This window comes from Chiloscyllium plagiosum, unplaced genomic scaffold, assembly GCF_037043375.1.
Source record: "Chiloscyllium plagiosum isolate Xiang-an unplaced genomic scaffold, Cpla_swu_hap1 HiC_scaffold_31, whole genome shotgun sequence".
Lineage (NCBI taxonomy): Eukaryota > Metazoa > Chordata > Chondrichthyes > Orectolobiformes > Hemiscylliidae > Chiloscyllium > Chiloscyllium plagiosum.
The window spans coordinates 48,300,939-48,325,837 of NW_028270169.1; the positions used below are offsets into that span (position 1 = coordinate 48,300,939).

A 24,899-nucleotide genomic window follows, 5' to 3' on the forward strand; every position below is an offset into this window, starting at 1 on the left:
GAGGAAATGAGGAAACTGGTGAAATCCACATTGATCCCAACAGGGTCCCCAAGCAGAATATGAGGTGTCCTTCGCAAGGCGTCAGGTGGTTAGGGTTTGGTGATGAAGGAGGCACAGGACCTGCATGTCCTTGGTGAAGTGAGAGGGGAATTTGAAGTGAAGTGTTCAGCCACGGGGCAGTGGGGTTGGTTGGTGCTGGTGTCCTGCTAATGTAAGGCAAGAATGAGCAAATGATTGCGTCTCATTTTAGCGTGCAGAGGAACCTCGATTATCCGAACGAGATGGGCAGGCACTATTTCATTCAGATAAGGAGGCTGGTACAATTGCAACTGATTATTCAGTTAATTGATTCAATCCCTCTCCTCTGGGACTCGGAATTTTCTGAAGTTCCCTATTTCCTCGCTCTACCTGCCTTGCTCCCTCTCTATGTCTCAGGGCTAGTATCTGAGCAGAGACACCCTTGTGTGTAAGGGACCTGCAATATTGCTGAAGCCTCCTTCCATTTCAATGGGATTGACACAGTGAGGACTTGCTAAATCTGCTCCCCATTCAGAAGACTAGGTAATAGCACACTGCGCACGAGCCCCCCAACCCCCTGTCCGTCCAACCCTGCCCCCTTCCACCCCCACCCTCCGTTTGCCCCCACAACCCCGTCCAACCTTCCCCCTCCCAGTCCACCTCCCCGAACCCTGAGACAGAGAGAGCAGTCAGTCAGTTGAAGATGGTGCCTGTGCTTCCATCGATGTCTGGGACTGTTCTTGACAGCACTTCAGTAAGCCGAATTCAGTTATAATCATTGTAAACAAAAGACGCAATCAGTGTTGAAACACCTCTTTGATGAATGTTTCTATCGGGACCTTGGGATCTTCTTTGGATAATCCAAAATTCAGATAATTGATATTTGGATAATTGAGGTTCCTCTGCAGTTATCAGATAGAACGTACAGCACATTAAACTTAAATTGTGACATGCGCTGTAGTTGTTCATGCTGTTCTTTCTATTCACAGCATGGAGTGTGTAAATTTCACATCATCATCTGAGCCATCCTCCAATGTGACCTCCCCATTCACCTGCCTATTTGATTTGTTCACTATTTAAATATTTCCATATAGAGGTTTAAAGTGTCAAATGTGTTTCTTAATTCCTCCAATCCCCATCCCTCCTAAATAAAATCCATTCTAAAGAAGGGGTGACACGGTGGCTCAATGGTTAGCACTGCTGCCTCACAGCACCAGGAACCCAGGTTTAATTCTGATCTTGGATGACTGGAGTTCATACATTTCCCCACCGTGTCTGTGTGGGTTTGCTCTGGGTGCTCCTGTTTCCTCCCACAGTTCAAAGATGTGCAGGTTAAGTGGACTGGTCATGGGAAATATTGGGTTACAGAGATTGAGGCGGGGGTATGGATGACATTCTTCAGACAGTCAATAGGCTGAATTGTCTCTATCTGTACCATAGGGACGCTATGAATCTAAGACTCCTCAAACCTTAAAATGATTTTAAATCCTCAAGTGCTGTGGAGAGGTTAATGGATTGGTGCAATGGCTCCCAAACCTGGGTCACAATGCCAGTTGGGATCATAGCAAGGGCAAACTGGGTCATGAAAAATAAAGTTTATCCCTGGCTCCCTTGTATTGTCCAGGCAGTAACCAATTACAACACAAACACCCAACGTTCTGATCAGGCATGCTGTGAGATAACTAACTATGTAAATATGCATCCTGCAGTTGCTTTTCCCAAGCGTTGAAGGAGTCAGATGTGGAGCCAGCTCCTAGCAGCTGACTTATTGTAAAAGGCTGAAGGTTTTCATTACACATTCACATATTTATTTTCTATATTACATGCTGACCTACAACTGGCAAACTTTAATAATTATATCCCAGATGTTATTATGTTGCTTTTTGCTTTCTGTCTCTGTTCGCATTTGGACTCACGTTAACTCAAAGAGTTAAAATAGGTTTGTTTTGGAAAATAATTTGTGAAGTGCTGGTTTAGTGCTTAGACATTCACCTCTAGGACTGGGTTTGAGTCCCGACCAGACTGTTGGAATGAACATTGCCCAAGAATGTTGAGTTGGAATGCTACATGATAGCAAGTTGAATTACCCAAAAAAAAATCAATCAGCTGGTGTCCATAACACAAAACAAAATTCACAACTTTAGTCAGGTCACGGGAGTTTGGTGCAGAAATGCGTTAATATAGACGATGGTTAATCACAGGAAATGGAGTCTGAGCCTTCACCATTCTATATTGTGGGTTTATGTTTTACTGTATAGCGTCACAGTCTTTACTGATGTACTTCCATTGGATTAATACACAACAGACAGTGACAATAGCTTTTGCAAAGTAGAGGTAGCAGCAGTCTGACGGGATGCAGTGAAACCAATATTTTGCTTACCTTTAGGGTTGGCAGTAAGAATGTCCTTTGCTATAGCGACTTTTCCAATGACATCATCGCGGCTAATTTCAATGATAAAAGATAGGAAGTTAGCGAGACCATTGCTGTTTAATATTGCAGTACAAGAATCAGCATTAAGCTAGGAATTAATCTTAAAAGTTACCTGATTGCATCCTCATCCATCACATAGAAGGAAATGGAGTGGAAGGTACTGGGAAGATGGACATTGTACTCTTCTCCCCAGAATGGAGACAGTGTCTTCCATATTGTTGCCGTTCTATGGAAATAAATATTGCATATTCACAAAAAATTGCTATTGAAAATTTTATGGCATCGCTCACCCTTTTCTTCAAAGCCCTGCCTCATACATAAAAAGCAACTTCCTCCTGACAATTAGAGTTATGCCTCTGCACCTCATTTCTTTTTTCTAGCCAAGGTTTGAATGTTTAGCATTGTGGTGCTGTCTAGTTTCTAATCCACATGAGGGTCAGTCTGGATCTTAAGTGTTGACAGCTTGACCAATGAACTAAGAACAGACAGGATCTGGAATGGAGTCTGAGACTTTCAGGTTCATAAGGACTCAACCATCACTGGTTTTGAGGCATCTAGCCCAGCAGATGTTTACTGTCATTTCAAAACAAAAGAGGTTTCATTTTGCATGACCAGAGGAATGTAATGTTAAAAAGGGGAACAAAGTTAAATCCTCATTGCACCAGGTCCTCAATAGGTAGAATTAAATTTAGCCAAGGCTGATCTATAGAGGAATGGCCCATAATTTGAGCAAATATCACAAAAGATAAAAACCATCAGGATAGTAGACTCTAATTTCAAACATGCTGAGCTCCGATCCACAGAGACTGTCCCAAAATTAAGTGGTTCCTTTATCCAGACTGTCCTGATCACCATGACAACCAAACCATCCAAACTCTGAGGGCAGCAAAGATGTGAAGCTGATCTCCATTGTCAGTGGTTAATGCTAGGAGGAGCAAATGGAGGAACAATGGCTGTTCGACCAAAGATGAAAAGGCAACTTGGAAGCAACTCCATAATGGTTTAAGATATTTCAGAAATGCAAAGGAATGGAGAGGAAATATATAGTGTATGTTAAGGCATATAGTCTGAAGGCTGGGAGCATTACGAAGAGCGCAGCCTGATCTTTTGTTAGAAAATGGGTGACGGTCAAGATCCATAACATTTAACTATAATATTATAATGGGTTAAAGAGGAGATTTCACTAACTGCACCATGAATCCAACCCTCCTGACACTGCAGCCACTTCAAAGATACTGACAAAGATGTCCTTCCTCAAATGGTCCTCGGCTCCAGCTCCCGGCTTCTACATACCTCATTCACGTTGCTCCTCAAATATCTGCTGTGCATCTGTCCACCACTCCCAGCCCTTCATCATGCCCCCACTTCACCCAGAAACCTTCTCTAGCCCCATTCCCTTCCAGTCTCAAAGTACACTCCCCTTCCAACAAGTCAAATCTGATCAATAACTTCATACATGAAGGCTTCCTCTGTACAAGCCAGATGACATCCTGTTCAGACAGATGTCCAGGTTTGAAAATGGGGTCTGAACCTTTGCCATTGTGTGGTGTGGGCTTTAGCTCTATTACATACCGTTACACTCATTGCTGATCTGTTTGTCCATCTGGTCATTACTCAATAAACCATGCCAAATGCTTCTGCAAAGTAGAGGAGGCAGCAGTGCACAGGAATGAATTGAACTGAACAAAACATTATTTGGGGAGTGTTGGATTGAGGGGTCAGTAAGGCCAGTCTTGATGGACTGTCCCTCAACTTTTCCCAGGAGGCTCGTGTCCCCCTGCTGGCCTGCAGCATGAAGATCATGGCAGCGCTATGTCGAGGCACCTTCAAAGACGGATTTGTGTTCTGGGGACTAACTTACTGCCAGTATAGCACTGCACCTGCCCCAAGTCATCTGGGGACACAAGTGGCCCTCGACTGGGCCTTTAAATGGCTCACAACACCCAATGGGCAGTTGTGCTGCCAGGGTTCCTGCCACTAGTAACGTGATTCAGTGCCAGGAAAACACTAGGGTTTCTTCCTGACTCCTTCCTCCACAGGATTCCCAGCCATTGCACTTCCCAGTCCATCTCCAAAAGGTTGAGAAAATGTAGCCCATGATCTCTGAAATGTACATCAGCTGCATCAGTGAAGTGTGTGGGAGAAATACCAATGTAAGTGCACAGCATCAGTGTTTGCCATTTTGAGCTGAACAGAATGGTGTCTATCGTATTGGAGAGTCACATTTCACAAAAGTTTACACATTTTCCCAGTGTCTGCATGGGTTTCATCTGGGTGCTCCCGTTTCCTCCCGCAGTGCAAAGATGTGCAGGTTAAGTGGATCGGCTAGGCTAAATTGCCCATAGTGTCCAGGGGTGTGCAAGCAAAGTATACTAGCCGTGAGAAATGCAGGGTCACAGGAAAAGTTGTGGGGTTGGGTCTCCGTGGGATGTTCTTTGCGGGGTCAATATGGACTCAATGGGCCAAATGGCCTGGCTCCTATACTGTAAGGAATTCTATGATTCTAAGAAAAAGTCTCGAGGAAACTCAGTCCGGACCATCTATATTTATTGGTCAGACCATTATATTCCAAACTTCAAGAGTATGTTAACTTGTGACAACAGTTTGAACACATGTTAGAAGCGTAACTTGCAATTTAGTTGCAGCAAGAAGGTGTTATGAAATGTTGTACATGTTGAACACTGACTGAAACCAAGGAGCTTCATGCACTGCCGCAAGGTTCGTTTGCCTTGGCCTTCAAGTGATTCAGGAATTTATTTCACACATTATCATTTCTCAATTTATGAGCAGATTAAATGGCTAGAGAGAGTGTGATGTGACCAGCCATGTGTATGAAATCAGGCTGAATGAGATTATGAAACCACTCAAAGAGCACGGTGACAGTATCTGGAGAGTGAAGCAATCTCCAATCTAGACCACTTACAGGATATTTTTCCATTTTTTTGGGCAAAGGTAATAAACTTGATTTGAAGCAGCTGCACGCTTGTATTAAATAACAGCTTGAGGTGACACATGGATGGATTAAAAGGTCAGCCATTTAAATCGACAGTATCCATTCTATGTGTATATAACTCCACCAGAGATTAAAAACTACCCAATTGGTTCTAATCCATTAAATAAACTTACTGTCCCTGTGGCACATTTAGAGTCCACAGTGACTGTAAACCACCATCACATCACTCAATTGCAAAGAGCACATTTTCATGGTACAGACAATGCTTTCAATGCCTTGGACTGTACAGCCACTGATGTGCATTTCTTGAACATTAAAAGGCTTCAACCTTTCAAGGATAAAGGATGAGATTTGCACCCAGTAACAACTGAACAGAATATGAATTGATGCAACGCAGTTCCTCAGTAAACTTAGGTTAGTCGGTTGCCCAGACATGAGTCACTGAGGATTCACTGCCATGTCAGATATTGCTTCAAGATATCAATTCTAAAAGATGTCAGAGGCTGCCGTGATCCCATGACTCGTGTTTCTGTATTTAATTCCTTTGCGGAACCAGTTCCAGTATATGTGATTTAAATACCTTAAATATCATCCTCTGTAAGGTCCAGTGGGGAGCCACTCAAAGTATCTTAGCTAACTTCAATTTCCTCAGCACATGGATCCACTCAGATTCACTAATACTACAAATGATGAACTAAGTCGTGCAAAAAAATTGAACACAAGTGATAAAAATAAATTTTTTAAAAAAGATTGGCTGTGGTTCAGTCAAACTACATAATCTTCTGATTCAGAAGATTGAGTTTGTATGAACACACAGAGTAGGAACAAAAGTATACTATTCAGCCTCTCGAAACCACTTCTGCACAAAATTAAGGCTGACAAAATCAGTGTGGTAAAAGGAGAGTGCTTCACTGTTGGCTATATTGTCTTTCAAATGCAACATTTCCCAGAGTACACCAATGATCACAGTACTTTCTGATAAAGAGCAGGGTAACTCTCCCCAGCATCTGGTCAAAGCCATAGAACGTACTCTGGATGAAGAATTTTAATGTCCATCACCAAGTACAGCTCATTAACCACCATGATTGACTGAGCCTAAGACTATAGCAGACTGCACCAGACGGTGAAAGAACCAACGAGAGCTAAAAAAAATCTACTTAATTTCATTCTCACTAATACACTTGTCACCGATGGCCAATATCTGGGATAACCACCACATAGTCCTCATGGACTGTAAGTGCGATCTTCACATCCTCCATCCTTTCACTATTACTGTGCTAAATGGGACAGATGGGAGTAGCTTGAAAACAGATCTGATGACTCAAAACAGAAATTTGTCACACACTGAATTTCTACTGCAGAATTCTATTCACCTATCCATAACCTCATGGTCCCACACACCAGCATATCCCTCAGTGGTACAATTAGGAGTCTAACTTTCTCTTGTGACCACAGTATTTATGTAGCTGCTCTGGTCAATGGTAATCCTCAGATTTAATGATAGGGTATTCAGCTGTGGGAACACCATTGAACGTCATGGGGAGATGATTAGATTCTGGTGCTGGATAAAGGTATTGCCTGAGATGTTAGTGTTGGAAATTGCCCTCACAAGCTGGGCTTTGCCATTATTACAGGTGAGGAGATTCACAAAGCCACCTCTTCCCACTGCTTATTTAATTATTCATTTTCATTTGCAACAGGAGATGCCAGGAGCTCTGCCTGTATATGAGATGACAACCTTTGAAGTTGTCATGTACAACAGACCATGTGGATAGTAGGCACTGGAAGTAACAGCTAGATCGCACAAACAATGGATAGATCAAAGCTTGACAATTCTTCCACTTCCTGTTGCAAATGAATAATTAAATAAACAGTGGGAAGAGGTGGCTTTGTGAATCTCCTCATCTGCAATAATGGCAAAGCCCAGCTTGTGAGGGAAATTTCCAACACTAACATCTCAGGCAATATCTTTATCCAGCACCAGAATCTAATCATGTCCCCATGACGTTCAATGGTGTTCCCACAGCTGAACACCCTATCATTAAATCTGAGGATTACCATTCATCAGAACAGCTACATAAATACTGTGGTCAGAAGAGAGAGTTAGAGGGTTGGAATTCTGTTGCAAGTACCTCATCACCAAATCCTTCCCACCAGTTATGGCTCAAATCAGGAATCTGATGGAATACTCCTTATTTGCCTGGAGGAGTGCAGCTTGAACAACACTTAAGGAGCCTGATGACCATCCAGTTCACAGGAAGAAACACTTGCCATTCTATGATTCTTCTGACAACGCCAGCCCATAGAGTCATTGAGATGTACAGCATGGAAACAGACCCTTCGGTCCAACCTGTCCATGCCGACCAGATATCCCAACCCAATCCAGTCCCACCTGCCAGTACCCAGTCCATATCCCTCCAAACCCTTCCTATTCATATACCCATCCAAATGCCTCTTAAATGTTGCAATTGTACCAGCCTCCACCACATCCCCTGGCAACTCATTCCATACACGTACCACCCTCTGCATGAAAAGGTTGCCCCTGAGGTCTCTTTTATATCTTTCCCCTCTCACCCTAAACCTATGCCCTCTAGTTCTGGACTCCCCAACCCCAGGGAAAAGATTTTGCCTATTTATCCTATCCATGCCCCTCAATTTTGTAAACCTCTATAAGGTCATCCCTCAGCCTCCGACACTCCAGGGAAAACAGTCCCAGCCTGTTCAGCCTCTCTCTGTAGCTCAGATCCTCCAACCCTGGCAACATCCTTGTAAATCATTGTCATTGTTGTAATGCAGGAAAGTAGGTGGGTGCGGAATCAACAAGCCACCTGACCACCTCGATCAGTGTGTACCATCAACAAAATCCACCCAGTAACATAACAAGGATTCTCTGACAGCACCTTCCAAACCGGCAACCTCCACCAACTAGAAGGGTATGGACAGAAAATTCATGGGGACATCACCAACCGTTCCCCAGAAAAGTTATACACCAACCTGACATGTAACTACATCCCTGCTTCTTTACAATCACTGGGTCAGAATCTGAATCCTCCTCCAAAACAAAACTGCAGGTACCTTCACAGTGGTTCAAGTCAGCTCACTACCACCTTCTCACAGGCAGTTAGAGACAAGCTGTACTTGTTTGTCTCACCAGAAATGCCTACATCCCTTGAATGAATGAATAAACAGAAATGACAATTAGTAACTCCATTCTGTAGGGACTCCCACGTTGCAATCTACCACTATAGCATAGAGTAGTTGGAATCTCCCATTGCATTCTGTATTCTACACACTCCTCATTTGCTCTGTATTCTATACCATTCCCTCTCAATAGAATTACTGTTAGAAGTGAAACCACTATCATAGATACACCCAAAAGTGGACTCTCCAAAAAAACGTAGTCCCAAACCACATACATCACAAAACCTAATGTAAAGCTTTGAGATGCTCAAAGTAAACACTGTATCTGACAATGGCAGTGAATGATAGGCCATCACTGAATTCCTTTTTGTCCAAGTCAGTAGGACATTTGAATTGCCAACAACAACCCTATGTAGTCCCTGCAGCCTGCTTCCATCCGGATGCAACATGGCTTGGTATGGCAATTACTCTGCCCAGAACTGTAAAAAACTACAGAGAGATGCAAATGCAGCCCAGTCCATCACCAAGCCAACCTTTCATTCACTGATTCCATCTATACTTCCCACAACCTTGGAAAGACAGCCAACATAATCAAAGACCCTTCCTTATAATCTTCTTCAACCTATTCCTTTGGGCAGAAGATACAAACACTTAAATATACAGACCCACAGATTTAAGAACAGCTTCTTTCCTGCTGTTATTAGACTTCTGAATGGGCCTCTCAAATTTCAAACCTAATGTTGACCTCACTTTGTAAGCACCTTCTCTGCATTTGTGACATTGTATTCCTCGCTCTGTTCTATCACCATAATGCACTTTGTATGGTATGATCTGCCTGTACTGCATGCAAAACAAAACGTTTCACTATACCTAGGTACATGAGGCAATAGTAAATTAAATCAAAATCAACACTGTTCAGGGTGCAGGTCCAAATATATGTACACAACCATCCCCACACAGCCCAACAGATACACAGCCTGAATCCCACAGGAATCCAGAACATGTGCAGACATCAAAACCCTATGCTCATCCATTGCCCTACAGTGTTGTTTTGAACAGGTTTGACTGCGCATCTACTGAACTTGTAACATCAGCTCCATTGTTATTTCTAGCTTCAACCTCAGTTTGCACAGGTTGCAGCTGTTTTGGTGCTGACTAACATCTCAGTTCGTTTTTCAAAATTGTCAGGAGTATTTTTAAAGCACCATAAAATTACCAATATGAACATGGGGACACCTGGAAAAGATGCCAGTTACTTAGATATCTTTATAAATTGCATGATAATCCAAAAGGGACAATGAATAAATTCAGCAAAGGACATCTTGACCTCCAACCTGTACTCCAGGCACATTGTCCTCACACTGTGTAAACATACATTCCAAAGCAGCTCCAAGCTTCTCAGAGTGGAATCAAATATTATAAACAGTAATACAAGCCAACGAATAGTTTCAAGGCTGTAATCTAAGCTTCAGAATTCATTACAAATTACCTCCTTCTATGTTTATTTGAATTCCTAACACACATTGTTACAAACGACACAACTCCAGATTCAATAAATTAAATAATGAAACAAAATGACATAAAATAAAAGAAGCAGGATGATTAATTAGCTGTTTAAAAGGACAGAGCAGCTGAATCTAGTTTCCATATCAGAAGAGGGCAGAGACAAGGACAAGGGCCAGGGCAGTACTGGTAACTCCTGACCCTGGCATGTGCGTGTGTCTGTGTAGCCCTTGTCCCAGTAACCCACCACCGTGATCAAACCTAGCACACAGAATGGGTTACCCACATATGTTCTCCACAGAACCAGAACACACATCACCATTGTTTATCCAAGAGGGCAAAAACTGCCTGACAAAAGGAGACAGAAAGACAACTCAAAGGATAGATCTCTACAGCTAGCCTTTTGACAAAGCAAAGTGAATTTCTTACCTGATAATTGTCTCATTGTCAATTCGTACAATGCAGTATGGATCACTGCTTCCTGTCCTGAAAACAGAGGGAGAGCTGAGCTGAGTATTTCTTGTTTGTGTCAGTGTTCCTATTTACAAAGATGATGCTCAAACATGAATTAAACAAGTAGCTCACAGGGAAAAAAAGAATTACCTTCATAATGGATGCCATCACTCCCCTCAAACACGTTCAAGAATTTTAGAGACTGGATTACATCATGCACTTATTGTAAGAGTAACAATGGGAGGCATTTTGTACATAGCATGATCCCATAAACCCCAAAGAGGTGAAACACGAGTTAAATCACTTTGATTGGTGTTGATTGAAGAAAGGGTTCAAATCAAGACATTAGGAAGAGCTCCTTACTCATATTCCAATAGGATGACAGTCTCAGTTTGCAAGCTCATCCAGAACTTCAATGGCAGCACAATTATGTGGTCATGTCCTTCAGCTGAGCTTAAAATCACAACCTCCCAGCTCACATGCTTCCAAACTAAGCTGAGAAACACCCAATACTCAATGTGGATTTTAGCAAGGCCTTTGATAAGGTGCCTCATGGCAGGCTGGTACAGAAGGTGAAGTCACATGGGATCCATAACTGGCTTAGTGACAGAAGACAGAGAGTAGCGGTGAAAGGGTGATTTTCTGACTGGAGATCTGTGAGCAGTGGTCTTCCACAGGGAACAGTGCTGGGACCCTTGTCGTTTATAATATAGACAAATGATTTGGAGAAAAACGTGAGTGGTTTAATTAGTAAGTGGATGACAAAAAGATTGGGGGAGCTGGAATAATGAGGAGGATTGTCAAAGGATACAGCAGGATATAAATAGGGTGAGAGATATGGCAGATGGAATTTAATGCAGACAAATACAAAGGGATGCATTTTGAAAGTTCTAATGTAGGAGGTAAATGACATAATCCTTAGAAGTATTAACATACAGGAGGATCATGTTCAGGTCCACAGTACCCCGAAAGTGGCAACACAGGTGGATAAAGTGGTCAAGAAGTCATATAGCATATTTGCCTTCATCCATCAGGGAACAGGGTATAAAAATTGGCAATCATTTTGTAGCCCTATAAAACTTTAGTTAGGCCACATTTGGAATATTGTGTTGTTCTGGTTGCCACAGTACCAGAAGGATGTGGAGGCTTTGGAGAGGGTACAGAAATAGTTTACCAGGATAGTGCCTGGTTTGGAGGGTACTAGCTGTGAGGAAAGATTGGACAAATTCGTGTTTTCACTTGAATGCTGGAGGCTAAGGAGCAACTTGAAAAAGTTATGAGAGGCACAGATAGAATGGATAGTGTGAGTTTTTTTCCTAGAATAGAAATATTAATTATGAGGGAATGTAGGTTTAAGGTAATAATGAGTAAATGTAAAGGAGATGTAAGGGGCAAGATTTTTAATAAGTGCTTGGAATGCACTGTGAGAGGAGGTGGTGAAGCAGATTTAATAATAACATTTTAAGAAGCACCTTGATGGAATATATCAATAGGCATGGAATAGAGGGATATGGACCACATATAGATAAAAGATTTTAGTTTAAAAAGGTGTCATGTTTTGGTACTAGCTTGGTGAGCCTGCTCCAGTGCTGTACTTTCTTTGTTCTCTTTGAATAGCTTTTTAATACATTACAGGATATGCAGTATACGCCAAATTCCTCAGCCTGAAGGACCGATAACATGATCACTGGCTGCAGTGGAGACATTTAATAAGTATCAAAATCAACATTCAGTACAAAATCTTTCCATGTGATTCTTGGGGAAGTAATCTGATATTTCCTAACTTCATTAAAATGGCTCTGCCCAGATTTTGGTCAATTATTTAACATCTAAAAGTACTTAAATTGCTGCTTCACACTTAGCTTGCTACAAACATTCAAATAACTACCTCCTGTGGATTTATGTGAAGGCAGGAGTCTACAGTCATTTAATGCAATTAGAGTTCTTCTACCACAAAGGTACAAATGTGCTGAACTAGTTTCTATCTTGGTCAGGGGAACACATTTAATGTATGTGTATATGCAGGGACTTGAAGTGAATTCTTTTTTCACAGACGGTCCTTCTGTGAACTTCCTAGTCAACTGTAAATAACTATAAGTGAACTTCAACTGGAAGTTTTTGGGTTTGAATTAATTGTAGTTTGTTGGTACACAAAGGTGGTTGGTGACCTTTTTAAGATTAGATTACTTACAGTGTAGAAACAGACCCTTCGGCCCAACAAGTCCACACCTACCCGCAGTCCACACCGACCCGCAACCCACCCAGACCCATTCCCCTACACCTAACACTAGGGGCAATTTAGCATGACCAATTCACCTAACCTGCACATTTTTGGACTGTGGGAGGAAGCCAGAGCAAACTCAACATAGTCAGTTGCCTGAGGCGGGAATTGAACCCGGGTCTCTGGCATTGTGAGGTAGCAGTGCTAACCACTGTGACACCGTGCCGCCTATAAATTATCTGAAAGCAGGTAGGTGTTCTTCCCCCCCCCCCCCTGAATAGGTAGAAGCAGAGTCTTTTAATAGCTTTAAGGCAGAGGTTGCGTCTTGGTAAGGAAGTGGAAGAAAGGTTATCAATGGTGGGATAGAATGTGGAGAATTCAAATCAGCCTTGATCATACAATAATGGGAAAGGCTTAAACAGCGAAATAACCTTTCCCTGCTCCAACTTTGTGTGTCTATATGTGTGAATGATTGAAACAAAACCACAAAAATATACCTTAATGTCGAGCACAATACTTGCTTCGAGCCAAGGCACTGAACAGTTTCAGCCATGTTAGTTTGAAACCACATCCCATTAAGTAACATTAGAAGTACAACATTTCAAAACAACTTCAGTACTTCAGGTCTGCTGCTGCTTCAATGCCCTCAACATCAGGGCCTGGCTTCAGCTCCCAATCAACAAATGGAACCTCTGAATTTGGTCCACTTAAAACAAAAAAAACTTCGCAGGGAGGTAGATTACCACATCCATTTCATCACCATTGACCTATTGAAAATTCCTACTGAACATCACCAACAATGGGAGTATCTGGGCTGCAGTGACTCATGGTTCAGCTTGGCAGGGTATATTAGGAATGGACAGCAAATGGCACAGGGTGTATAAGCTAGTGTTGTGTGTGTATATGTGTGTGTGTGTGGTGGTGGTAGCAATAATAGTAGGTAGGACAGGTCATAGTCATACTGAAACCAATGTCTGTTCACAAAAGTTACAGAAGTGACCAAACATCTGGGTTGTAAAGATGGCTTTTCAGAAGAAATTTTAAAGTGGTTGAAAACTAAAAGGATAAATATACAGAGAGAATTTGGGGTGGGGAGGAAAAAAAAGGACGGAGATTGATGGCTTTCGGGAAGGGGATGAAGCAGTTTTAAGAAAACAAATGTGACAGTGAAAGGAGGACTGAGATGAGAGGAATTTCTTCAGTCAGAGGTTGGTGAATCTGTGGAAACCATTGCTAGAGAGGGCTGCATGGAGTATCTTTCAGATGGATTCTTGATTAGTAAGGGGATCAAGTTTTACAGGGAAAGGCTGAAGAATGGCGTTGAGAAACATCTCAGCCATGATCGAATGGCGAAGCACACCAGATGGGCCGAATGGCCTAATTCTGCTCCAATATCTTATAGTCTTAAGCTATCAGCATCCACCTATTATTTACAATCTCTCCTCAGAAAGTAACATTGAAATAACTGCTTGAAGAAGTTCAGCTTTGTGAGCTAAAGAAGCAATGATGACAACACGGCTTGTTTATATTCCAACTTACATTCTTGGCATGAGCAACCGAGTGGTTGAGAAGGAACCCATACAGTAATGGCTGTACTTTATTTGGAAAAGGTTGCTATTTTAAGAGTGAAATATTCACGTATACACTGGAGATTCAAGACAGCGACCTAAGGTCCAAATAATAAATGTTATAATTGAATAAGATCTGCGACCCAATGGAACAGGTGATTGCTAAGTCAATAAAGGATTAAATTGGGGTGAATGGGTTATATAAATATGGGGAGCTAGTCATCAATGGAGGGTGAGTTTTATAAAGTGAGGTGAACTGAAATAAAACTCGCTCCTTCAGTGTGGATTTGAATTCTGATTAAATATTTTCTTCTACTGTGTAACAATAAATAGGGGATTCCGTATTTGAGAGGTTTCCCACAGTGCAGTGTGTTCAGATGATTAATCAAGGATCAAGTTTAAAGTACAGGTTTTGGATGACCAGAGGAATTAAGGACCTCCAGATGTAGCACATGAGTTGTTGACTTGGTTATTGATGTCAGCAATATCCCCTAGAGATGTGGTTCTACTTATCAGTAAATGAAGTCCATGCAATACAAAACAAATTGGAGGAGATATTAGAGGATCAACTGTCCTAAGGAGATTAGATTTCTCTGTACTAAGAGCTGAAAGCATCAGGCACACAATGAATCTTGAAATTACAAGCAGTTTTTTTCAATAGATTTAAGGGACAGGAGATTTAAATGCCTCAAAGGCTTAATGGTTACTCAAAGCTTGTCCACTTTACATCCACTTTCATTTAAGTTCTTAACAATCCCAAAGGGCACTATATCTTGCCCAAAGGAATCCCATCGGCCTCTGGAAGCACTCGGGCGCCATTAACCATGCGGCCGCTGCAGCAACCGCCGCCGCAAACCATGACGTCACATCCGCCCCCACCGACCATGCAGCCTCCACGATCGCCGCCCAGACAACCGCCTCCACGATCGCCAGGAAGACCATCGCCGACAGATTCGCGGCCTCCGTGGGTCCACAACCACCAGGAACCACACCGTTTCTGCTATCGCCGCAGCCACTTCCGCCCTCGGAGTTGCCGTCGCCGCATCTACTTCCGCCCCCAGTGATGTCACTCGCCTGCACACCGACCACGCAGCATGCGTCTCCGCCCCTGCGCCGATCCCCGCCCCCACACCGATCTCCACCCGCACGCCTAACCCGCCACCACGCCTAACCCCGCCCCCCTCCCAACTCCAGTCCCACACCAGGTCCTACCTCCCAGCCCTGCCGTATTTTCACCATTCCTCCAGACCTCCCCCTCTATGAGAACGAAAGATCAGTCCTCAGCAGAGGCCTCACCTTCATCCCCCTATGCTCCCGGATTAACGAATTCAACACGCGGCGAGACATCAAGCATTTCTTCCGCCACCTTCGCCTCCGCGTCTACTTCTTCAACCAAGATTCCCGCCCACCCTCTGACGACCCCTTCTCCCACCTCCAACACACCCCATCCACCTGGACACCCCATGCTGGCCTCTTACCCTCCCTCAATCTCTTCATAGCCAACTGCCGCTGCAACATTGACCACCTCAACCTGTCCACCCCTCTCACCCACTCCAACCTCTCACCCTCGCAACGTGCAGCCCTCCACTCTCTCTGCTCCAACCCCAACCTCATCATCAAACCGGCAGACAAGGGAGGCGCGGTAGTAATTTGGCGCACCGACCTTTACACCGCTGAGGCTAAACGCCAGCTCGCGGACACCTCCTCCTACTGCCCCTTGACCATGACCCCACCTCCCACCACCAAACCATCATCTCCCAGACCACCCATAACCTCATCACTTCAGGAGATCTCCCATCCACCACCTCCAACCTCATAGTCCCACAACCCCGCACCACCTGTTTCTACCTCCTGCCCAAACTCCACAAACCTGACTGCCCCGGACGACCCATTGTTGCAGCCTGCTCCTGCCCCACCGAACTCATTTCTGCATACCTTGACACGATTCTGTCCCCCTTAGTCCAAGAACTCCCCACCTACGTTCGGGACACCACCCACGCCCTCCACCTCCTCCATGATTTTCACTTCCCCGGCCCCCAACACCTTATCTTCACCATGGACATCCAGTCCCTATACACCTCCATCCTCCATCACGAAGGCCTCAAAGCCCTCCGCTTCTTCCTTTCCCGCCGTACCAACCAGTACCCTTCTACTGACACCTCCTTCGACTGACTGAACTGGTCCTCACTCTGAACAACTTCTCTTTCCAATCCTCCCACTTCCTCCAAACCAAAGGAGTAGGCATGGGCCCCAGCTATGCCTGCCTCTTCATTGGATATGTGGAACAGTCCATCTTCCGCAGCGACACTGGCACCACCCCCCACCTTTTCCTCCGCTACATCGATGACTGTATCGGTGCTACCTTGTGCTCCCACGAGGAGGTTGAACAGTTCATCTCATTTGCTAACACCTTCCATCCCGACCTCAAATTTACCTGGACCATCTCAGACTCCTCCCTTCCCTTCCTAGACCTCTCCATTTCTATTTCGGACGACCGACTCAACACGGACGTTTACTATAAACCGACTGACTCCCACAGCTACCTAGATTACACCTCCTCCCACCCTGCCCCCTGTAAAAACACCATCCCATATTCCCAATTCCTTCGCCTCCACCGCATCTGCTCCCAGGAGGACCAATTCCAATACCGAACAACCCAGATGGCCTCCTTCTTCAAAGACCGCAATTTCCCCTCAGACATGGTTGACGATGCTCTCCACCGCATCTCCTCCAATTCCCGCTCCTCCGCCCCTCTACTCGCCACCAGGACATAACCCCACTGGTCCTCAGCTACCACCCCACCAACCTCCAGATATATCGTATCATCCTTCGTCATTTCCGCCACCACCAAACAGACCCCACCACCAAGGATATATTTCCCTCCCCACCCCTATCAGTGTTTCGGAAAGACCACTCCCTCCGCGACTCCCTCATCTGATCCACACCCTCCCCCAACTCAACCTCCACTCCCGGCACCTTCCCCTGCAACCGCAAAAAATGCAAAACCTGAGCCCACACCTTCCCCCTCACTTCCCTCCAAGGCCCCAAGGGATCCTTCCATATCCACCACAAATTCACCTGCACCTCCACACACATCATTTACTGCATCCGCTGCACCCGATGTGGCCTCCTCTACATTGGGGAGACAGGCCGCCTATTTGCGGAACGTGTCAGAGAACACCTCTGGGACACCCGCACCAACCAACCCAACCACCCCGTGGCTGAACACTTTAACTCCCCGTCCCACTCTGCCAAGGACATGCAGATCCTTGGCCTCCTCCATTGCCAGACCATGGTAACGCGACGCCTGGAGGAAGAGTGCCTCATCTTCCGCCTAGGAACCCTCCAACCACAAGGGATGAATGCAGATCTCTCCAGCTTCCTCATTTCCCCTCCCCCCACCTTTATCTCAGTCCCAACCGCCTTCTTGACCTGCAATCTTCTTCCCGACCTCTCCGCCCCCACCCCCCTCTCTGGCCTATCACCCTCACCTTAACCTCCTTCCACCTATCGTATTCCCAATGCCCCTCCCCCAAGTCCCTCCTCCCTACCTTTTATCTTAGCCTGCTTGGCACACCCTCCTCATTCCTGAAGAAGGGCTTATGCCCGAAACGTCGATTCTCCTGTTCCTTTGATGCTGCCTGACCTGCTGCGCTTTTCCAGCAACACATTTTTCAGCTCTGATCTCCAGCATCTGCAGTCCTCACTTTCTCCAAATGAATCCCTGACTTATCCACAAAAGGGTACTCCATCTCTCCAAATAACTTTGGCAGCAAGAAAGCTTTTCCTCAAGGACCTAAAGCCCACAAGCTGTGAATTGAACAGCACACTAATGAAAACAGAATCTGACTAAAGGTTCCTGCATGAGTAGCTGCGATTGTGAGGTGTGGATGTGTAAAATACAATCCACTCTCATTCCCTCTCTGACAAAAACGGTGTACCATGTTCGGGGGAGATTGCCAGAATCAGGGCTGTCTGCCATCCTGGTTAACTCAGAGACCCCTTGTGTCTCTGCCAAAATGCAGGCCGCAGTTTTCAGTTTATTTGGTGCCTTACAAAGTTCCTTTGTGTGGCTGTTCAAAATCTCTCTTCCTTTGCCTAAGATTGTGGTCACCTTCCCTGTCAGTGTGGTTTATTGTCAAGTTTTGTTTCATAACATTCCTGTGAAGCACCTTGGGGGTGTTCTACGATTTTAAAGGTGCTACATAAATGTAACTGCAGTTGTAAAAAATGTCTACTCATCTCCTGTACTGAGGTGAAATAATCACAAGGTCTGACTGCCTCAGTTGACGTGTGACCGGTGGAAAGAACAGAGCAGGAACAATACATCCCCTCCAGCACCCTCGGGACCATGTGCAAATAAAGGATCCTGCACGCAGCCTTGAGGTGAGAGCAAACCACTACTAGCAGAAGTACAAGCTGCTGGTCACATCATTTACAGGAATTACTGATTCACAAACCAGTTTATTCTCAATGCCTATTTTACACTGGGAGGTTTTTTCTCTCTCTGCTGCTGTTAGAATTGTGTAAGGTGGCTCAATGGTTAGCCCTGCAGCCTCAAAGCGCCAGGGACCCGGGTTTGATTCCAGCCTCGGGCGACTGTCTGTGTGGAGTTTGCACATTCTCCCTGTGTCTGCGTGGGTTTGCTCCGGTTTCCTCCCACAGTCCACGGATGTGCAGGTCAGGTAGATTGGCCATGCTAAATTGCCCATAGCGTTAGGTGCATTAATCAGAGGGAAATGAGTCTGGGTGGGTTACTCTTCGGAGGGTCGGTGTGGACTTGTTGGGCCAAAGGGCCTGTTTCCATACTGTGGGGAATCTAATCACGTGATTATACAGCACCTTTTTATGACTACATAACATCCCAAAACACTTTACAGTTCATCAAATACAATTTGAATTGTGGTTGTCGTTATAATGGACAAAATTTGGCAGCCAATCAGCAAGGTTCCCAAAACAACAACGTGACGCTCACCGAATAATCTTCATTGAGACATTGATCAAGGGGTAAAATTTGGCAAGGATACCAGTGAAAACTCCCCTGCTGTTCTTCAAAGTAATGTCATGGGAAGTTTTACATCCATCTAAGAGGGTAGGTTGGGCCTCAGTTTAATGTCTCATCCGAAAATTGCACGTAATGCAAAAGCTATTGACTTTCCTTCATCCCTGCTTAATGTGAGAAATGATTGTTCCCACTCCAAGTGGTAATGCATCGCATGCTAACTGAAAATGTACCTTTGGGTAAAAATGGGTCAGGACTTCTAACTTCAACATAGCCTCTTTGACGAGTGTAACAGTTCTTTCACAGTGATCTTCCCATTTCCAATTATTGTTTTGACATAATAAATTGTACATTGACTTGAGAATGGGACAAACCTGCCACTGTAACTTAGCAAGCCTGAAAAATGATCACAGTTGGTAGTCATTTTTAAGTGTAAGTGCCTCAGTTATGCTTTTGTTTGAGGGTGACTTATGTAGTCCCTCAGTATCAATAACATGGCCTAAGTATTCGATGGAAGATTTAAGAAGATCATATTTCTTTTTCCTCACTCTTAGGCCACAATCTTCAAGTCTCTGAAGAGTAGCATCTAAATTGTGTAGATGCTCGTTTTCATTTCTGCCCCTGACTATAATATCATCTAGGTAACATTGGACTATCAATTGACTTAGAATCTTATCCATTGCAGGTTGGAATAATGCAAGTGCAGTCTCTCGTATTTGAACAGTCTTTTATGTGTTATAATCTGCGAATACTTGTGACTCAGGTTTTACATTAATCTGAAGACAGGCTTGACTAAGGTCAATTTTACTGAAAAGCTGACCTCCACCTCATTGAGCAAAGAGGTAATTGATTAAAAGCAAATCATTCTGCTCAGCACATAGTACCGGATTAATAGTGACCATAAAATCACCACAGATGCATACCAGTCAATTTTGCATCATCACTGGTTTCAATCACTCATTTACAGATTCTTGACCAGTGTCTCGAGTTCTGCCTTCACGTTTGGTCTGATTGCATGAGGCACTGATCCTTGCAACATTTTGCTTGATTCTTACCGTTGATTTTCAATTTGACAGAAATCGGTTCCATGCTTCCCAGATCCCGATTAAAACCAAAGTATGTTTCTTTAGAATTTGTGGCACGTCAATCTCAGAATCTGATAATCTCAAACTCAGCTCAGTTGAGTTTTATTTTCCCAATGTCATGTTCTTCCCGTAAAAGCTGGAAGATTTCATAGAGTAATAGAGATGTACAGCATGGAAACAGACCCTTCGGTCCAACCCGTCCATGCCGACCAGATATCCCAACCCAATCTAGTCCCACCTGCCAGCACTTGGCCCATATCCCTCCAAACCCTTCCTATTCATATACCCATCCAAATGCCTCTTAAATGTTGCAATTGTACCAGCCTCCACCACTTCCTCTGGCAGCTCATTCCATACACGTACCACCCTCTGTGTGAAAAGGTTGGCCCTGAGGTCTCTTTTATATCTTTCCTCTCTCACCCTAAACCTATGCCCTCTAGTTCTGGACTCCCCGACCCCAGGGAAAAGACTGTGCCTATTTATCTTATCCATGCCCCTCATAATTTTGTAAACCTCTGTAAGGTCACCCCTCAGCCTCCGACGCTCCAGGGAAAACAGCCCCAGCCTGTTCAGCCTCTCCCTGTAGCTCAGATCCTCCAACCCTGGCAACATCCTTGTAAATCTTTTCTGAACCCTTTCAAGTTTAACAATATCTTTCCGATAGGAAGGAGACCAGAACTGCACACAATATTCCAACAGATGCCTAACCAATGTCCTGTACAGCCGCAACATGACCTCCCAACTCCTGTACTCAATGCTCTAATAAAGGAAAGCATACCAAGCGCCTTCTTCACTATCCTATCTACCTATGACTCCACTTTCAAGGAGCTATTGAACCTGCACTCCAAGGTCTCTTTGTTCAGCAACACTCCCTAGGACCTGACCATTAAGTGTATAAGTCCTGCTAAGATTTGCTTTCCCAAAATGCAGCACCTCGCATTTATCTGAATTAAACTCCATCTGCCGCTTCTCAGCCCATTGGCCCATCTGATCAAGATCCTGTTGTAATCTGAGGTAACCCTCTTCGCTGTCCATTACACCTCCAATTTTGGTGTCATCTGCAAACGTACTAACTGTACCTCTTATGCTCGCATCCAAACCATTTATGTCAATGACAAAAAGTAGAGGACTCAGCACCGATCCTTGTGGCACTCCACTGGTCACAGGCCTCCAGTCTGAAAAACAACCCTCCACCACCACCCTCTGTCTTCTACCTTTGAGCCAGTTCTGTATCCAAATGGCTAGTTCTCCCTGTATTCCATGAGATCTAACCTTGCTAATCAGTCTCCCATGGGGATCCTTGTCGAACGCCTTACTGAAATCCATATAGATCACATCTACTGCTCTGCCCTCATCAATCTTCTTTGTTACTTCTTCAAAAAACTCAATCAAGTTTGTGACACATGATTTCCCACGCACAAAGCCATGTTGACTATCCCTGATCAGTCCTTGTCTTTCCAAATACATGTACATCCTGTCCCTGAGGATTCCCTCCAACAACTTGCCCACCACTGAGGTCAGGCTCACCAGTCGATAGTTCCCTGGCTTGTCTTTACTGCCCTACTTAAACAGTGGCACCACGTTTGCCAACTCCAGTCTTCCGGCACCTCACCTGTGACTATCGATGATACAAATATCTCAGCAAGAGGCCCAGCAATCACTTCTCTAGCTTCCCACAGAGTTCTCCGGTACACCTGATCAGGTCCTGGGGATTTTTCCACTTTTAACCATTTCAAGACATCCAGCACTTCCTCCTCTGTAATCTGGACATTTTGCAAGATGTCACCATCTATTTCCCTCCAGTCTATATCTTCCATATCCTTTTCCACAGTAAATATTGATGCAAAATACTCATTTAGTATCTCCCCCATTTTCTGTGGCTCCACACAAAGGTCGCTTTGCTGATCTTTGAGGGGCCCTATTCTCTCCCTAGTTATCCTTTTGTCCTTAATGTATTTGTAAAAACCTTTGGATTCTCCTTAATTCTATTTGCCAAAGCTATATCATGTCCCTGTTTTGCCCTCCTGATTTCTCTCTTAAGTACACTCCTACTTCCTTTATCCTCTTCTAAAGATTCACTCGATCTATCCTGTCTATACCTGACATATGTTTCCTTCTTTTTCTTAACCAAACCCTCAGCTTCTTTAGTCATCCAGCATTCCCTATACTTACCAGCTTTCCCTTTCACCCTAACAGGAATATACTTTCTCTGGATTCTTGTTACCTCATTTCTGAAGGCTTCCCATTTTCCAGCCATCCCTTGACCTGCGAACATCTGCCTCCAATCAGCTTTCGAAAGTTCTTGCCTAATACCTTTCTCCAATTTAGAACTTCATCTTCAACTTTTAGATCTGGTCCATCATTTTCCAACAGTATTTTAGAATGAATAGAATTATGGTCGCTGGCCCCAAAGTGCTGCCACACTGACACCTCAGTCACCTGCCCTGCCTTATTTCCCAAGAGTAGGTCAGGTTTTGCACCTTCTCTGGTAGGTACGTCCACATACTGAATCAGAAAATTGTCTTGTACGCACTTAACAAATTCCTCTCCATCTAAGCCTTAAACACTATGGCAGACCCAGTCAATGTTTGGAAAGTTAAAATTCCCTACCATAACTCCGTATTATTCTTACAGATAGCTGAGACCTCCTTACGAGTTTGTTTCTCAATTTTCCTCTGACTATTAGATTAGATTAGATTACTTACAGTGTGGAAACAGACCCTTCAGCACAACAAGTCCACACCGACCCACCGAAGCGCAACCCACCCATACCCCTACATTTACCCCTTCACCTAGGGGGTCTCTAATACAATCCTAATAAGATAATCATCCCTTTCTTATTTTTCAGTTCCACCCAAATAACCTTCCTCCTTTGACAACATTAAAGGACAAATCCAGACTAACCATATAACTAACTGTACATTCACATTGAGACAGCCCCTTAAAGACTTCAGCTTTGTACGCTCTGAATATAATTTTTGAGGGTTGCAGCACAATGTGACTCAGCTGCTTTTGATTCGTACTTTTAGGTATCATTGAAACCGCCACTCTCATGTCCACATGCATTCTTACCGATTTGCCATTCAGTAAGGGAATGGCCCAGTATTAGTTAGTGTCACTAGCAACAGCTGGCATCTTTAATAACAGCTACTCTTCGGACTGAGAGTCTGTGCTTTCCTCATGCCCTTTATATATAATGCAGATTTTCATCTGTTTCTCTACTTCTGGTGTATGTTGTTTGTGTTTCTTCTACAAACACACCTATTTAATCTGCCCTTTTTTGCTTCAGTTTCTGCATACAGCGTCTTTTATATGCAATTTGCTGCTGTATGATCTGTTTATCCACAGCAATAGCAGTTTTGAGTCTGTGTTGGTACTTGCCTCTTAGCCACCATTTTGTGGATTGTCATACTTGGGCTTAGCTGTTGAGCTTCCTTGTGCTGCTAGATCCATTGCTTTCTTTAAGTCTACAACCCTTTCCATCAGTAACCAAATCTGGATTTCTTCCGATCTTAAACCACACACCACTCAGTCTCTGACAGAATCTTTAGAGTTGTCTGCAAATTTGCCAAATTTTACTTTTTCCTTTAAAATTGCTATGATCTGGGAGATACATACACCATCATGTTGGTTTTGTGTGTGCAATCTGAACCTTTCAGCAATCACCAATGAGTTTTGGGGAAAAACAGTTATGAGGCATTCCTACTATTTCTTCATTTTTGGAACCTAGTTTCTCTGGCTGTACCAGACTCCTCAGGAGTGTTACCCACTGTCCCTCCCAGAAACACTGGGATGACTAAAGCTGCTTCTATCTTGGTAGCTTGAACAAAATAATTAAATTTCTCTGTGTGGAGTTCTAACTCTTTGCACTTCCAACATACGGTCCCACAGGCCCAAAAATCCCCACCCTTTTTATTTAAATGGGAGGGCTATAGCACAATGCACAACCTTGCTGCCTCCCATTCAGAAGAAGCTATTCCTGGGGTAGCCTGTTTCTTTCACTCCTATCTCAGATCGTCTCTCTCCAATGGGAGAAAGTGAGGACTGCAGATGCTGGAGTACCAGAGTTGAAAAGTGTGGTGCTGGAAAAGCGCAGCAAGCCAGGCAGCATCTGAGGAGCAGGAGAATCGACGTTTCGGGCATAAGCCCTTCTTCAGGAATTATGCCCGAAACGTCGATTCTCCTGCTCCTCGGATGCTGCCTGGCCAGCTGTGTTTTTCCAGCACCACATTTTTCAACGTCTCTCTCCAATGGAAAGTACTCATTACTCCCAGCTTTTCTTCAGGGTAGTGCATGTGGCCATCTCTTCTGCACTGTTCACCTCCTTGGGTTGAATTCAGTTTCTTTTTAATAATTTTCTTAACTGTGCCTTTTAATTTTTTTTTAACATCCAAGTGCCTCCTAGGTCTACCCAGGGGACTACGATTCCATTTTGTTTTTCAAATCAGTGGATCCACCCGCGATTGATCTCAAAGCAGTTTTTTTTATCCTGGTTGTCTGTTTTCTTCTTGAGTTACATTCCAT

The 24,899-nt window shown here is 44.1% G+C and overlaps 1 protein-coding gene across 1 annotated transcript in view; it reads right to left on the reverse strand.

Moving 5' to 3' along the window:
- Positions 1-24,899, reverse strand: part of rasa4 (RAS p21 protein activator 4) — a 267,884-nt gene that overhangs the window by 231,131 nt on the left and 11,854 nt on the right. Inside the window, exons 2-4 of the mRNA XM_087977519.1 lie at positions 10,476-10,532; positions 2,562-2,675; positions 2,399-2,460 (exon numbers count right to left, since the gene is read on the reverse strand). Of these exons, the coding sequence (XP_087833645.1) occupies positions 2,399-2,460; positions 2,562-2,675; positions 10,476-10,532 (233 nt within the window). The remainder of the gene's footprint in view (positions 1-2,398; positions 2,461-2,561; positions 2,676-10,475; positions 10,533-24,899) is intronic.